Genomic DNA, 14,539 nt, shown 5'->3' on the forward strand with positions numbered 1-14,539 from the left:
CCAAACTTTGATGCTAGTTATTAATTTTTAGTTTCATTTGTACCATTTGTTTCCATTTGTTTATCTGCTGAGCATCAGTATTTGTTTCCTTTACCTTAACATTCCCTTCTATTCAAAATACTGTTAATTTTCAGGATTTGGTGGACAAGTTTGAGTTTTTCTTTTAAATTAATTTTTTGAAAAGTTATGAAATAGTGATGTGTTGAGGGGCCCTTCGGAGATGGGGAGTTTGACTGGGGAGAGAGGTCGTTGACGTACAGATGCGTAGGTGACTCGAGTCTTTAGGATGAAGGCTGGAACTCTTTCTGAGGTTAAGTTTTTCCTTTTTTGTGTACACTGTATTTTCAGTCTGATACGTGGTCCTTTCTGCTAGTTAACATACTCCTGATTCCTTTGGCATCCTGTTCTATGTTTGACAACCTTATTTTTTTTCTCTTGAATGTTTGTCTTTTAGGAAAACTATTATTTTTTATTATTTTATGCATTTTAATTTTTATGATTAGAAGTAAAAATACTTATTCATATATAATGAAAATCACTTTTTGATTACTCTTATAAAGTATATTAAGACATATGTCTTCAGGGTGATTTACTTTTTAAAAAAGGCACTTTTCTCTTTGCAGCTTCCACAAGCAAAAACCTCTTATTTATGGGCATTTTCCCAAAATACTTTGATTTTTGTTCAGTTGAATTTATTATTTTCTGCACATATCAAAAAATTTATTCACATGTTTGATACTTAAATATTGTCATATAAAATAAATATTGTCATATAAAATAAAATTGACATGTTATTTAGTAGTGGTATGATCAAATACTTTTATTTTTCCCCAGGAGGATAGCAAACAAGCTCAGTTTTTAGCCTTGGCTGTAGTATACTTTATCTCTGTTCTTATGGTCTCGAAGTACAGAGACATTTTGGAACCTCAGAATGAAAGGCGTAGCCAGCCATTTAAGGAATCTGGTAGTGAGAGTGGGACCTTATCACTTCCTGGTAAGTTTCTGTATTTCATTTCCTGGTATCCAAAATTCAAGTGAAATGTTACCTACCTATAGTGGTTAAAATATTGATTCTGGAATTGAAATCCATTTATACAGAAAGAGAGAGCATACACTTATTTTTGTTAATGACTAAATAGTTTACTTTAGGGACCATGTAGTTAGTTGCAACTGGGAGATTACTTCTGTTCTTTAAATGAGCTATTTGACTAGAAGGTGGGAAGATGTTACCTGCAATTCAAGTAATAATTGGAGTTATGGAAGTAGTTGCCAGTTACAATACATAGTTAGAAAAGCAACTATTGAATGTAGTAGCTGCCACCCAATGGAGGCTATTTATTTATTTAATAAATATTCATTTGGTACCTATTGGGTACTTGGTGTATTCATGACCAAAAGAAAAAAAATCTGTCTTAATAGAGCTTATATCCTTGTGAGATGAGATCGAGAATAAGTACATGTAATAAATACATTGTGTAGTACTTTAAAAGGTGGTTGGATTAAGACAAGTCAAACAGAAAAATACCAGGAGAAATGGGAGTGGATGTTTACTCTACGGGAAATGGGGAATTACTGCAGGGTTTTGAGTGTAGGAGTTACAAATGACTTCTTTTTCCATGTTTTTATAAGTTACACTCAGGGTTCTGTGTTCAGAATACACCCTGGAGGGTAAGGAAGGCCCCGTGTTTTCGTTACGCCCCGCTGTGTAACACATCACACTGAAGCTTAGTGGCTGGAACCTCCACGCTTTCAGGCTTGTTCTCACGATGCTGTGGATTTCGTTTGGACAGGATACGGTTGGGAGGATTCATCCCTGCCCCAGACGACACTTGCTGGTGTTGGGAAGTCTGAGATGGTTTTTCTATGAACGTCTTTAGTGCCTCAGCTGGGATGGCTCCTCGAGCTGCGGCTGATTGACTGAAATGGCTCGGCTTGGGGATTTGTCTGGGGTCTTGATACTTGTTCTCAGCTGAAGTCCTTGGTTTCCTCCACTGGTTTGGAGGGCCTCTGTCTCTTCATGTGGTTTCTCTACATGTCCTCTCCAGCAAGGTAGTCATACTGCTCCCTGAGATACTCAGGAATTCCTAGAATGTACCTGCTGCCAGACCTTATTAAAACCTGGGCCCAGAATGGTTGGTTGTTGCTTCTGCTTCATTCTGTTGGTTAAAGTGAGTCAGGCCCAGTCCAGATTCAAGGACTTCTCAAGGGGGTAAATACCAGGAGGCGGGGGCCAAGAGGATCATTAACCTAACAGTCTACCATGTGCACTTAGGAGGATACTGCAGTGATCTAGGCAGGAGGTGACTGAGGCCATAGAGCTAGTGAGCAGTGGTCAGACTCTGGATCCATTTTGATGGGAGAGAAAACAGGATGTTAATACATTAGGTGTGGAAAACATGATGTTAAAATATTGGGTGTGGGAAACAGGATGTTAAAATACTAGGTGTGAACATGTGAAAGACGGGAGGCAGTGAAGAATGATTATGAGGCGCAGTTGGGTAGATTGGAGGTGGAGCGTGTTCAGGCAAAGATAAATTCACTTTTCCACTGTTGATGGCTTCAGACATAGAAAATGCAGAGTAGGCAGTTATAGATAACAGTCTGAATGTTTTGTTTTCTTTGTTTTTTGACATTTAAAGCTTTGAGAGTGCATGAGTCCATTACAGGAGTTCACTGTTGCGAGAAGAGAGGACTAAGGACTGAGTACTACTAAGTTCCCCCAACTTAAGAAATTAGAAAAAGAAGTGAGGGAAATTAAGGAGGAATGACCAGTGAGGAAGCAGATGAAAAACTGGAAGGCAGACGATTACACATGGTGTGTGTAAGTCAAGTGAAGAAAGTACTGCCGTGTTGGAGGGAGTAATCAGTTGCTGCTGCTTTGCCAAGTGCTCTTAGCACTGAGAACTGACCACTGGATTTAGCCAGATGGAGGTGTTTGGTGACCATTGGCAAAATGGAGCATTTTTGTTGGAATAGAGGGAATGCCCGAATGGAGGGAATGAAGATAAAACAGGGAAGCAGGGTGATGCTCTTTCTTGAACTAGATTTTAAGGATCGTTTGGTTGTTCATACATACAGGAGGAGTAACCCGTTTTCTAGTAGTGTTGCAGAAACCATGTTTGAGGATGAGGTCTGGGGGTTACTATTCAAAGACATGGCAATGTATAAAGGCATAGAAGCCAAAAGCTTTGTCCCCTGTTGAGCAAATTGCAGGTAATTTGGTGATTAGGACTGAATGTAGCTTTTTAAAATTGACTCTAAATTGAAAGCATGATGTGTGATGGCATGAGTAGCAGGAGATAACTTTGGAAATGACTAGTCATCTGAATCATGTTTATTGAGCACCTGCTGCTTTCCAGGCATGGCATGAGGCCAGGCATTATGACGGGTGCTGGGGAGGAAGTGATAGGGAAGACAAGTTCCCTGCCCTGGTGGTGTTTACTTTCTAGTGGACCCACATCATTGAAGAGCCTTGTACTTTATCCTAGGGATTTTGGACTTTTTCTTGTAGCCCACTGGTTTTCAACCTTGTGTTGCTCTCCACTGGTATGTCGTGTTCAGTTTGGAGGGTTTTCTCTGGTATTTTGTTGTTATTATTTATTGTTTTTTATTTTATGGTATCATCTAATTTGATTATAGGTGCATTAACTCAGTACATTTTATAGATTATGTAATTTATTTTTGCCTTTGAGAAGATGCCACAGATTTCATAATTTGAAATAATAGATGGCTGTAGGACTGAATGTACCTTTTTAAAATTGGCTCTAAATATTTTTTATTTGTACTTTTTTTTTCTGTTTCTGGGTAAGATGTAGAAAACACAACAGCAGCATCCAGCCCATTAACTCCAGCGTCAGTGGAAGAATCGGACAGCACATCATCTGTTCGAAGGAGGGACTCCGGCATCGGGGAGGAAACAGCTGCTGGCGTGGGAAGCAGTGTGGACCTGGCGTCTCCTGCGGCGCCTCTGAGTGTCAGTGCAGGCCCAGATGCAATCAGTGAGGTGCTGTGCACTCTCTCTTTGGAAGTCAATAAATCTCAGGAAAACAAAAATGATGGAGGAAACGAGTTGGATAACAAGGCCGCACCATCAGTTCCAGTTTCAAAAAATGTCAACGTAAAGGACATTCTCCGCAGCCTGGTTAACATGCCAGCAGATGGAGTCACAGTGGACCCTGCCCTCCTGCCACCACCCTGCCTCGGAGCGCTTGGCGATCTGTCCGCTGAGCAGCCTGTGCAGTTCCGGTCTTTTGACAGGTACTGTAAACAGTTTTTGGTTTTTGTATGCATGTATTTACAAATTGTCAAGATCTAAAGGGTAAACAGGACTTGGACTCTGCAAAGTTTATAGCTTCAACACTAGAAATGGATGTTTGTAAAAATTACAAGGATATTTTTGTTTTATAGTTTGTTTACCATTTCAGATTTTCATTTAGCAACACTATCATAAGATAATTTAGAAATAATTTTAAAATTACATTGGCAGGTTGTATGTTAAATATATTTTGTTTGTTTGTTGCAACTTAGAAGTCACCTGTACTTAAAGATGGCTGTCTTTCACACTCTTGCTGTTAGCACTGTGCCAGCCTCTGAGGACAGTGTGTCTGTCTGTGGATCCCAGCGGGCCTGCATCCAGCCAGCTCCCCAGAGTCCTGATAGCTGGAGAAAGCTGACTATGGGCTTCCGACTTCATTGGTTCTGCTGGCCTCATGGAACCTTTGGCTAATTTGCCTGACATTTTTCTTTATATATTAATAAATTTTCTGAAATTCTGCCTATAAGACATATATATGTATTAGTTATTAAACACATTTTTTTTCAAAAATCAATATTTTTATCTGGAAAGAAGCTCTAACTTAAACGGAGGTTGCCAGTTAAAAGAACTTTTATTTTTCTTGAGTCATTTTGAAAATAAGTGTGTATAATACTACATCCTCTTTGAGTATTTTATTGTATATTTTCAATATAACCACAATACATTCATCAAAATAAGAAAATTAACTGATAAAACACCACCTTCTAATCTTCAAATACATTTCAAAGTTTACTAATTATCTCAGTAATGCCCTTTATAGTAGAGGGATCCAGCTCAGAATAATGTGTTGTATTTCGTTGTGTTTCTTTGTTTTCCTTTGGTCTGGAAGAACAGTTCCTTAGTCTTGCCTTGAATTTAATGATCTTGCTGTCTTGGAAGATGACAGCACTGATGTTTTGTAGACTGTTCCTCAGTCTATAGTTTAGATTTGTGTAATGTTTCCTCAGGATTAGATTCAAGTTAATGCATCTTTTTGGCAGGAATATCACAAAAGTGGCACTATGTGTTGCGTTCTATCATGTGGCATGTGGTTTTGTCTCATTACTGATGATATTCATTCTGAATTGTCATTAAAATGATGTTCTGTAGGTTTCTGCACCCTTAAGGTACTCCTTGTGAAGGGGCGGTACTGCTGTGAAACTCTTTCATCCACATCAAATACATTCAGTTCACTGTGTGGCCCTGTGGTTTCCGATTTTATTCAGTGGGTTATAATTTGTTGTTGATATTTTTATGTTGATGCTCAAGTTGTCTTCGATTTGTCCAGTGGGATTCCCTTCCAGTGAGTGGGCTTCTATTTTCTTTTCATATGTTCTGATCATAACGTCCCTCTGTCTGGGTGTTTATTTCTTTGGGTCTCCTGTTCTCGTTATTCCTCCTCGTATTCTGGTTTTCTATGTCAGATTTGCTGGGTGTTGCCCATGGGATATCCAAATGGGTTGAAAGTCTTTATGGTAATTATGATGTTCTGAAAGAACACAAAGGAACTAAAATTTTAGCAGAGAATGTTTGCCGTCACCTTTGTCATTTTATCGCCTCTGCCACCACCATTGACGGTGTTAGGTCAATGTCCTGGAGCGATGAGACTGAGAGAGTCTAATGTCCAGAGACATAGAACATCGGTATGTCACGTGGCTGCTAGATTTCAGTGTATTTTTCATTTTTGTAAAAGTAGGCTTTATAATGCAGGAATTAAAATGCTGACTGTAGTAATTAGACAAAACTCAGTTTGCGTTCTGGCTGTATTGCTTACTAGTGAATTTGGACCTGTTACCGCATCCTGCCGAGCCTCAGTTTCCTTATCCCTAAATAGTATAATACTGTATACCTATTAATGAGGAAAAAAGGCAGAACAAAGGCAGAACGTGTTGGTATGAAGTGATATTGAAGATAGACTGTTCTGTAGCACTCAGCACGTAGAAATCACTCAGTAAATAAAAACTGAGCTGTCCTGTCTGATGAGCCATTCAGTCACTGCTGCTTCCTGTCATGTGCATGTGTCTGCCTGTGGGCACTAGGTACCTGAGATACATGTTACAGATAAAAGGGCTGCACTCTTACTGTGCACATATAATGCAAACCGGTCAGTACAATGATAAATCATATGTCAATAAAATGACTTACCTGCTAGAAAAATTGACAAATGACAGGAACAGGTAGTTCATGCAAGAAAAATACTGTTAATATGCAAATATGTACAGGTGATCTATATTGCTAATAATGAAGGAAATATTAAAATAACCAGGTGATAACAGGTGATAAATCTTTGCAGAGGTTTAAAATGAGATGCATCTTTACAGAGATGATACCTAGAGTTAATGGGGGTATAAAGAAACATTTTAATATTGTTGAAAGGGCATATTGATATAACTTATTTGAGAGACAAGTGGCAGTTAATTAAAATAAAATATGTAAACTTAACACACCTCTAGAAGTTCATACAAAAGGTATACAAATGTTTTCTGCAAGTGGAATTTCATAATTAAGCTAAGACCTATTGAGCTTTTACTCTGTGAAGTTCTATTCAAAATGCATTTTTTAGTTAGGTAGATAGATAGATACTGTTTTTATCTGCATTTTACAGATGAAGAAATTGGGGCAAGAGGACATTAAGTCACTTCAGCACTCGTGCTGATCAGTGGTGGAGCTAAGACTTGAACCAGGGTGGACTCACTCTGGACCCTGTCATTGGGCTGTGCAGCACAAGCATTCTTGCTAATCTATGAGGAATCGATTGGCAACACGTTTTATTGGCTGTACATATAGTAAATAGTATGCAGCCACTGCAGAGAGAAAAGAACGCTGTGCATTGATGTAAAATGATATTGCAGATACATTGTTAATGAAAAAAGCAGTGTACAAAATAGTTTGGAATTTATGATCTTTTAAGAAACATAAATATGTTCATATATATCTCAAAAAGTATACATCAAACTGTTAATAACAATGGCTATATATGAGAGTTGGAAAAAGTGTAAATGATCAGATTTTTAAAATACTCTCAATTTTTATAATTTGTTTAAATTTGTATTAATGTTTGCTTGAGCACTCAGACATGATTGAGAGTAGATTTTAAAATTTATCTTGCTAATATAGTCAAAGAAAGTTGTTTTCTTGTAAATTTCCCAAATTTCATATATTTTGGCATTTCTATCTTTTTTTAAATAGTGTAGAAATTCAACTCTGCCTTAGTGATGCCTTCTGTGCCGAGGCTATGCACTTATTTAGGAAACCATGCCTAGGTAATGCATGTTAAGGAGTTGAAAACAAAGGAAAGAAGGACTCATGGATGTGGGCAGCAGTGTGGTGATTTCGGGGAAGGGAGTTATAAGGGGGTTAAATGGTAATGGAAAAATGCAAAAAAAAAAAAAAGAAAACTAAGGGGAATTTTGGTGATGGCATTTTTCAGGATGTTATTTGGAACACACATGTCTGGTATGCATTTAACGTATTGTCTGATGGCAAGCCAGCTGCTCTATGTTTCCCTCTTCTTTTTCTTAGCAAGAGACACCTTTTGAAAACTCTTTTCATGCAGCTGTAGACCAGTGGAGTATCTTTGGGAATTTCAAAGCATCCCTCTGATCATGTATTTATCTCTGGAATGCTTTGTCAGAAATCACAACTCTCCTCATATCTTAAGATTTATCAACTCTCAAGCAATAGCTGGAAAATTTAGAGTAACAGCTACATGAGTGGAACCTTGCTGAAAGGCTGCCAGGTTGTGGGCCTTTTTGGATGGCAAGGTGTTTGTGTTCATTCCCATGCCAAAATTCTTGCTCTTATCTAATTTGAAGATCCTCTCTGGTGATTAGTGGATACCAGGGATTTATCTTGATAAAGTTCAAGGGCTTGTCTGGCTTTTCAACTAGATCCTTAGGGACTAAAGTGCTAGGTTTAAAATGCTCTTTTCTCTTTTACTGAACTATTTGCATGTTAAATAAAATAGCATTTATGTGAAAGTCTGTGATATTTGAAACTGATGTGATTCTGAAATGGAACTTCTGAACCTTAGTGATCTGGAAGATGTTGTTGCTCTTTGTCTGCTGTTAATAAGTATAAAGAAACTTTCAAGAAAAGTCTCCCTAGTTCATGTGAAAAAGAAGTCAACAGTGTTTATGCTTTCTTTCTATGTGGAATCTTAGGAAAATTACTTCTTTTTCATCATTAAAATGGGGATAATATGTGGCCCTTAAATCATGGGTGGTTGAATATATATGATAATCTATGTATGTGCTTAGCATAGTACCTCACAAATATTAGAGAGTTTGTAAAGAAAAAAAGTATCATAAGTAACATTTTATACTTTAACATGCAGTTTTGAATTGACAGTTTTGGAACACTAGCTTGCATAACTAAAAAACATATTTGTCTTCCAAATTCTCTATTCCAAAGAGTTTGAAGTGCTTTTTGTTAAAGTTGGTGGCACATATTAAAAATTCAGTTATTTGCATTTTAAATTTTAACAAGGTTTTCAATTTGCTTCTTAAATGGAAACTTAAGATGTAGCTTGAGAATGATACTAGAAATGTTTCTGCACATCACCTACCCAGCATATAAGCTCTCAAAGTTGTATCAAATGTATGCTTTATTTTATTTGTGTTTTCCAAAGTGTTTGATAAAAAATATGAAATGTTTAGTCCTTACATGATTAATCTTGAGTAGTGGTAAATTTAAATTTCTAGATTGTTTTTTAAACAATAAGAACTTGGTTTACTAGTTTAGATTTATACTGATGTACATGATACATATGACAGCTTAAAATCCCCTCTGTTGCAGATTTTAGTCTCTTAAACACGGAAAATTTATAATATTGAAAATAGTTGGTAAAGGGAATGAAAATATTGTGAAATCTGCCTACGGCTTAATTTCCTTTTATTTGGATTATTATGACTTTGCTTCTTTTGTTTTTACATGGCTCAAAGCAGAAGCATTATGTTATTTCCTCAGAAATTACTTGAATCAGTCAATTAATTTGGAAGTTGATTAACTTTATTTTTCTATATATTACTAAATAAATATTTCCTTATTTTACTAAATATATAGCTGTGCTGACACATGCAACTTTTTCCATTTGTGAGCAGGTATATTTTTGTCTGTTGTAGTATATACATAATTTTACATTTTGGAAGACTATGTTACTGTTGCTTATCATGGATTATTATATAGAATATGTTTCAGTGTGAGTGTGATTGTGGTGATGGTTGTGTGGCTCTGTGAACATACTAAAAACTGAACACTTACAATTAGTGAATTATGTGGTATGTGAATCGCATCTCAGTACAGCTTTAAAAAAGGTCAACATGAGGAAGCAGTTTAAATTAGAGGCCCTTGTCGAGACGAACCGTGAATTATATGTAGAGCAGTTCTGCCATTTACTTTTGTAAGTTAATTTCCATTTCTGAGGTTTTCTTTTTAATTTTTAAAATGGAAGTCATGTATGTTAGACTTGTTTTGAGAATTGAGTAATAAATAATTCTTAACATGTCAGTGCTTCATCATAGCTATTAATAATTTGTAAGTTTATATCATAGGATGGTTTGGGGGCACAAAGAATAGTGGGTCGTGAACTTTGACTTGGAGAGTCTGGGGAGGCTTACCTTTGAGTGAGGTTTGGAAAGGAGAGAAGGAAGTTCGCTGGCGTGAAGGACTAAGAAGAAGGCATCTCAGCAGAGGAAAAGCATGTACAAGGGGTGGGAGTTGGAATATAGTATACATGCTTAGGAACCATAATCGCGTACAGCAGAAGCATGTGAGGAATGCTGGGTTAAATGTAGGAAGCCACACTTGAGATATGTCAGGAATGAAAATATGTGGGAAATCTTGGACAATCAGTATTTAGTGAACTGAAATAAAGAATTGGTATTGTTCCTGATGGAAAACATCATTAGTTTCAGTAGTTTAAAGGATTGGAGATGAAGTCAGATTCTTTTGTTGTCTTAATTTATTTTAATTTATTGAATCCTGGCTTTATTTTTTAAAAAGATTTTATTGAATTTATTGGGGTGATCTTTTGTTACCTTTAATCATGCCACCTTGGATAAGTAGAGATTATGTGCATTATGGAACATCTGTAGTAATTTTTTTTCTGTCACCAGTTTTCCAACATTTCATTATAAAAATGTTCAAATATCTAGAGAAGTTGAAAGAATTGTACAGTGAACACCTATAGACCCATCCCTTAGATTCCCCAATTAGCCTTTAACTGTTTCCTTTATCATATAATTCTCTATATAAATATCCTTCTATCCATCAGTCAGCCTTATTTTTTGATGCATTTCAAAGTCAGTGTCAGCCAAGAGTTCACCCTCAATCTAACATCTCAGCATGCAGATCTCTAACGAAAGATCAATACAGTTTAAGGTAAAATGCACATACAATGAAAGGCACCAATCTTAAGTGCACCATTGGACGAGCTTTGACAATCTGTACCCCTGTGTTAACCCAAACCCTCAATCAAGATGAATCTTAAAAGTCCCCTCATGCGTCTTTCCAGCCAATCCCTATCCTTGTTCTTCAGAAGCAATTATTATTCCATTGTTTTTTCTACTGTAGATTAGTTTTGCCTTTTCTAAAACTTCATGTAAAAGGAAGTACAAAGTTTGCATTATGTAGTTTAAGGTTTCCTTCACTTAACCTAATGCTCTCGAGGTTCGTCCATGCCATGTTTATCAGTAGTTTGTTTCTTTTCATTGCTGAGCATTGTTCCATTGTACAAGCATACTACCATATTTTTTAAAAAATTGTTGATTTTAGAGGAAGGGGGTGGAGAGAGACAGACAGACACAGACATCAATTTGTTGTTCCACTTATTTATGCATTCATTTTTTTGATATTTGTATGCGCCCTGCTGGGGGATTGAACCCACAACCATGGCACATTGGGACAATGCTCCAACCACCTGAGCTACAAGAGCAGGGCCCATCTCACCATACTTTTATGCATCTTTCTGCTTAAAGGATTCTAGACTAGTGCCGGTTTTTGGCTGTTAACAATAGAGCCTCTTTGAACATTTTTGAGCACCCTTTTTTTTGTGGACATAAGCTATACTGAGGAAACTGCTAAGAGAAGAATTGCTAGTGAATAGGGCAGGTTTATGTCTTAAATGTAATTATAAAAAAATTTCACTTTTTAAAATACTATGAGTACCAGTACTTATCTATTGTATGAGTAAAATAGATATTGCTTGTTCTTTGTTTTGTGAACAAATGTGAAAGTAAATTGTCCATATTTCTCCTCTCTTTCTCTCCCCAAAATAGGTTGCTAGGGAATAGGTAGCTAGAGATTTTCTTGAACAATGCCTGTCTGCCTAGAGTAGCAAACACACAAATTAGATTTTGTATTGTTTTCTGACTGTACCATCAGCACACATGTACGCACACACACACAGGGGTCATGTTTACTCCCCCTAAAGTCAATAATCTTCATCTGATATAAGCTACCGTGATTTAAGTGCACCATTTTGGATTGAGGGCTCAGGTGGCTGTTGCTTCTATTTTTTAGTGTATAGTTAACATTGGCAGTCACCCTTATAATGATGTGACACCAGCTACCCCCTAGTACATTGAATAAGCCATGCCTAACACAAGAGAACTTGATTTAATTGGCAACAGTGTTTGCTGTCACATGGTAGGCACTGAAGTAAAACGGAACCTATTTCGCTTTGTATTATCTCTTTTTGATATAACGACAAAAACAAAATGTATTTTTAAAGTACTGGAATTAGGTAATTTCCACTTTTGAATTTATGAGGATCAAGAACCTAAGTAACTTTATTTAGAAACTGAATACTTTAAAGGTGTTAAGGGAATACTTGAAGCTTGCAGTTACAGTATTGTCAACAGAAGATGTGATTAAATAAATTGAATGTTGAAGACTTTGGGCTTATGGTTAACACCAGGTAATTAAAAGTAAGCGCTGCTGTGGGAGTGCATTATATATCAGCTGTCCTCTTTACCTCATTAACTGCATTCTTGCATGTTTATGGAGCTAACTTCAATTAAAAATGCCTTTAAAGTTGTGCCTAATAAGGTCTTTTAGTTATTATTTTGGTATAGAGTATTACACTTTAATTGAAATCTGTATATCATAAATACCTGGGTTGGAATAATATACAAGGTGAAAAAATTTGATTTGATATTTTTGCATCTAGCATTTATATCTGTGCATTGTTTTATATATAGTAGTATTTAAACACAGTCTTGGGGATTTAAAAAATTGGGTTGTTAAAAATAGTTTATATCTGCCTTTTTTAACCTTATAAAATTCCTAAGGTTTTTATGATCTTAAATTAGCAGTGCTTTAAAATCCTTTAAAAACTCAATGAAACACATTGAGTTTTCTGCTTCAATTCTGAGGTTAAGAAAAAATTAATTACTTTTCCACTGAGTGCCAAAATTCCTTTTTTAAATATACCTTTGGTTATATTTTAAGTTAGTTAAAGATGATCCTAAATGTAAAGAATATTATATAGTAAATCTAAGTTTAAATGTTAAATTATCATATTTCCATAGAACATTGTCTTGATTCTAAAATAATTGAGAGGCAATAAATATGAACACCTTTGCAGTTTCTTGAGAGAAGATTCTTAATTGTATATCAAAATAGAGAAGAAAAAAATAGAAAAAGAGTTTAGGTTCCTGTTTTCTATTTTTAAATTTATGTGATTAACTTGAGTTAACCTTTTGTATTTTAAAATGGCTGTTTTCTGTTTTACTACAGAAGTGTCATCATTGCAACAAAAAAATCATCAGTCTTACCTCCCTCGCTCACTGCACACTCGCCTGCCGATGCTGTCAGTGTGGTTTCTCCCGCAGAGTCAGCCCGAGCCCCAGATACGGGAGGGGAATCTCCTGGTGAGTTTGTTACCAGTGATTTCAGCAGAAAAGGTTTTCAGTCCTATCTTAGCAGAGCTTAGGATTTTTTATAAAGTTAAGAAATTTTTTTAGGCATGTTATAACTCATTATGCTTTTATAACTCATTATGCTTTTATGAGGTCTGTCTGGAAAAATCCAGCCATGGTTAATGTGAGGAGAGCAGTTTATGCAACAACACCAACGTAACCTGGCAGCCAAGGATGGTGGACTGGAATGTGCATGTGTGAACAATGACGGCTTCACTGTTCTAGTCAGTGGGGGTGGTAGACACTGTTGAGGGAGCATGTGTACTGTGTGGCTGTCACATTCAAAATGACTGAGTGAGCAGAGCAATGAATCTGCATCGAGTTTTGCATTGAGCTTGAACATTCCTTCATGGGAACTATTCAGATGATTCGGAAGGCCGCAGCTATGGGCAGCTGTGACTGGCAGCTTCATCACGACAACATGCCAGCTCATGCAGCACGTCTTGTGCAGAGTTTTTTGGCAAAACATCAAATCACCCAGGTGACTCACCCCCACTTATAGCCCAGATAGGACACCCTGAGACTTCTGGCTTTTTCCAAAACTAAAATCATCTTTGAAAGGGAAGAGATTTCAGACTGTCAGACTGTGAGATTCAGGAAAATACGATGGGGCAACTGATGACGATTAGAACTGTGCGAGGTCTCAAGGTGCCTACTTTGAAAGGGACTGTGGTGTCATTGACCTGTGTACAGTGTTTCTTGTATCTTCTTCAATAAGTGTCTCCGTTTTTCATATTACATGGCTGGATAGCTTCTGGACAGACCTCATATAACTGTTGGTTCCTTAGTAATTTTCTGAATAATTTAATATCAAACGAATTAAATGAAGGATTTTAATATTTTTTCCACACTGTATGACGGATTGGATGCTGGTGGTTTGAAATATTCTTTTCCTTCCCCTGCTCTTGAGATTTGTGTAGATAGTAGTTTGTGTAAGAAAGTTTTCGTGACATGTGGTCTTTTAATCTGGTTATGTATTATCAACTGTTTATGTAGTATCTAGTATTTTTTCTCTTGAATATTTTTCTGAATTAAAGACTTGAAATGCTGCCCTGAAGTATACCATCATTTTAGCATTAGCCATTAATAACACTTACTGTAATTTTTTAAAATATTGAAGTTATTGGGTTGATATTGGCTAATAAGATTACGTATGTTTTAAGTGTGCAATTCTATGATACATCATCTGTATATTGCATTGTGTGTCCACCAGCCAAATTGTATTTTTGCCCATCTCTCTCTCCTCCTTCCAAGTGCGAAAGCCTTTGGGTGCATGTATATGGGTGTAAGATCAAATTCTTCGGTGTTGACTGGAAGCTTAGTG

General features: G+C 36.6%; 1 protein-coding gene across 3 annotated transcripts in view; it reads left to right on the top strand.

Moving 5' to 3' along the window:
* The window catches only part of LRBA (LPS responsive beige-like anchor protein), a 513,768-nt gene that overhangs the window by 108,824 nt on the left and 390,405 nt on the right, over positions 1–14,539 (top strand). For all 3 annotated transcript variants that reach the window (XM_045831330.1, XM_045831331.1, XM_045831332.1), the window contains 3 exons: positions 835–994; positions 3,810–4,257; positions 13,034–13,167. In XM_045831330.1, coding sequence (XP_045687286.1) covers positions 835–994; positions 3,810–4,257; positions 13,034–13,167 — 742 coding nt within the window. The remainder of the gene's footprint in view (positions 1–834; positions 995–3,809; positions 4,258–13,033; positions 13,168–14,539) is intronic.

The sequence above is a fragment of the Phyllostomus hastatus genome, unplaced genomic scaffold, assembly GCF_019186645.2.
Source record: "Phyllostomus hastatus isolate PE091 unplaced genomic scaffold, TTU_PhHast_1.1 phas_contig_159, whole genome shotgun sequence".
Classification (NCBI taxonomy): Eukaryota; Metazoa; Chordata; class Mammalia; order Chiroptera; family Phyllostomidae; genus Phyllostomus; species Phyllostomus hastatus.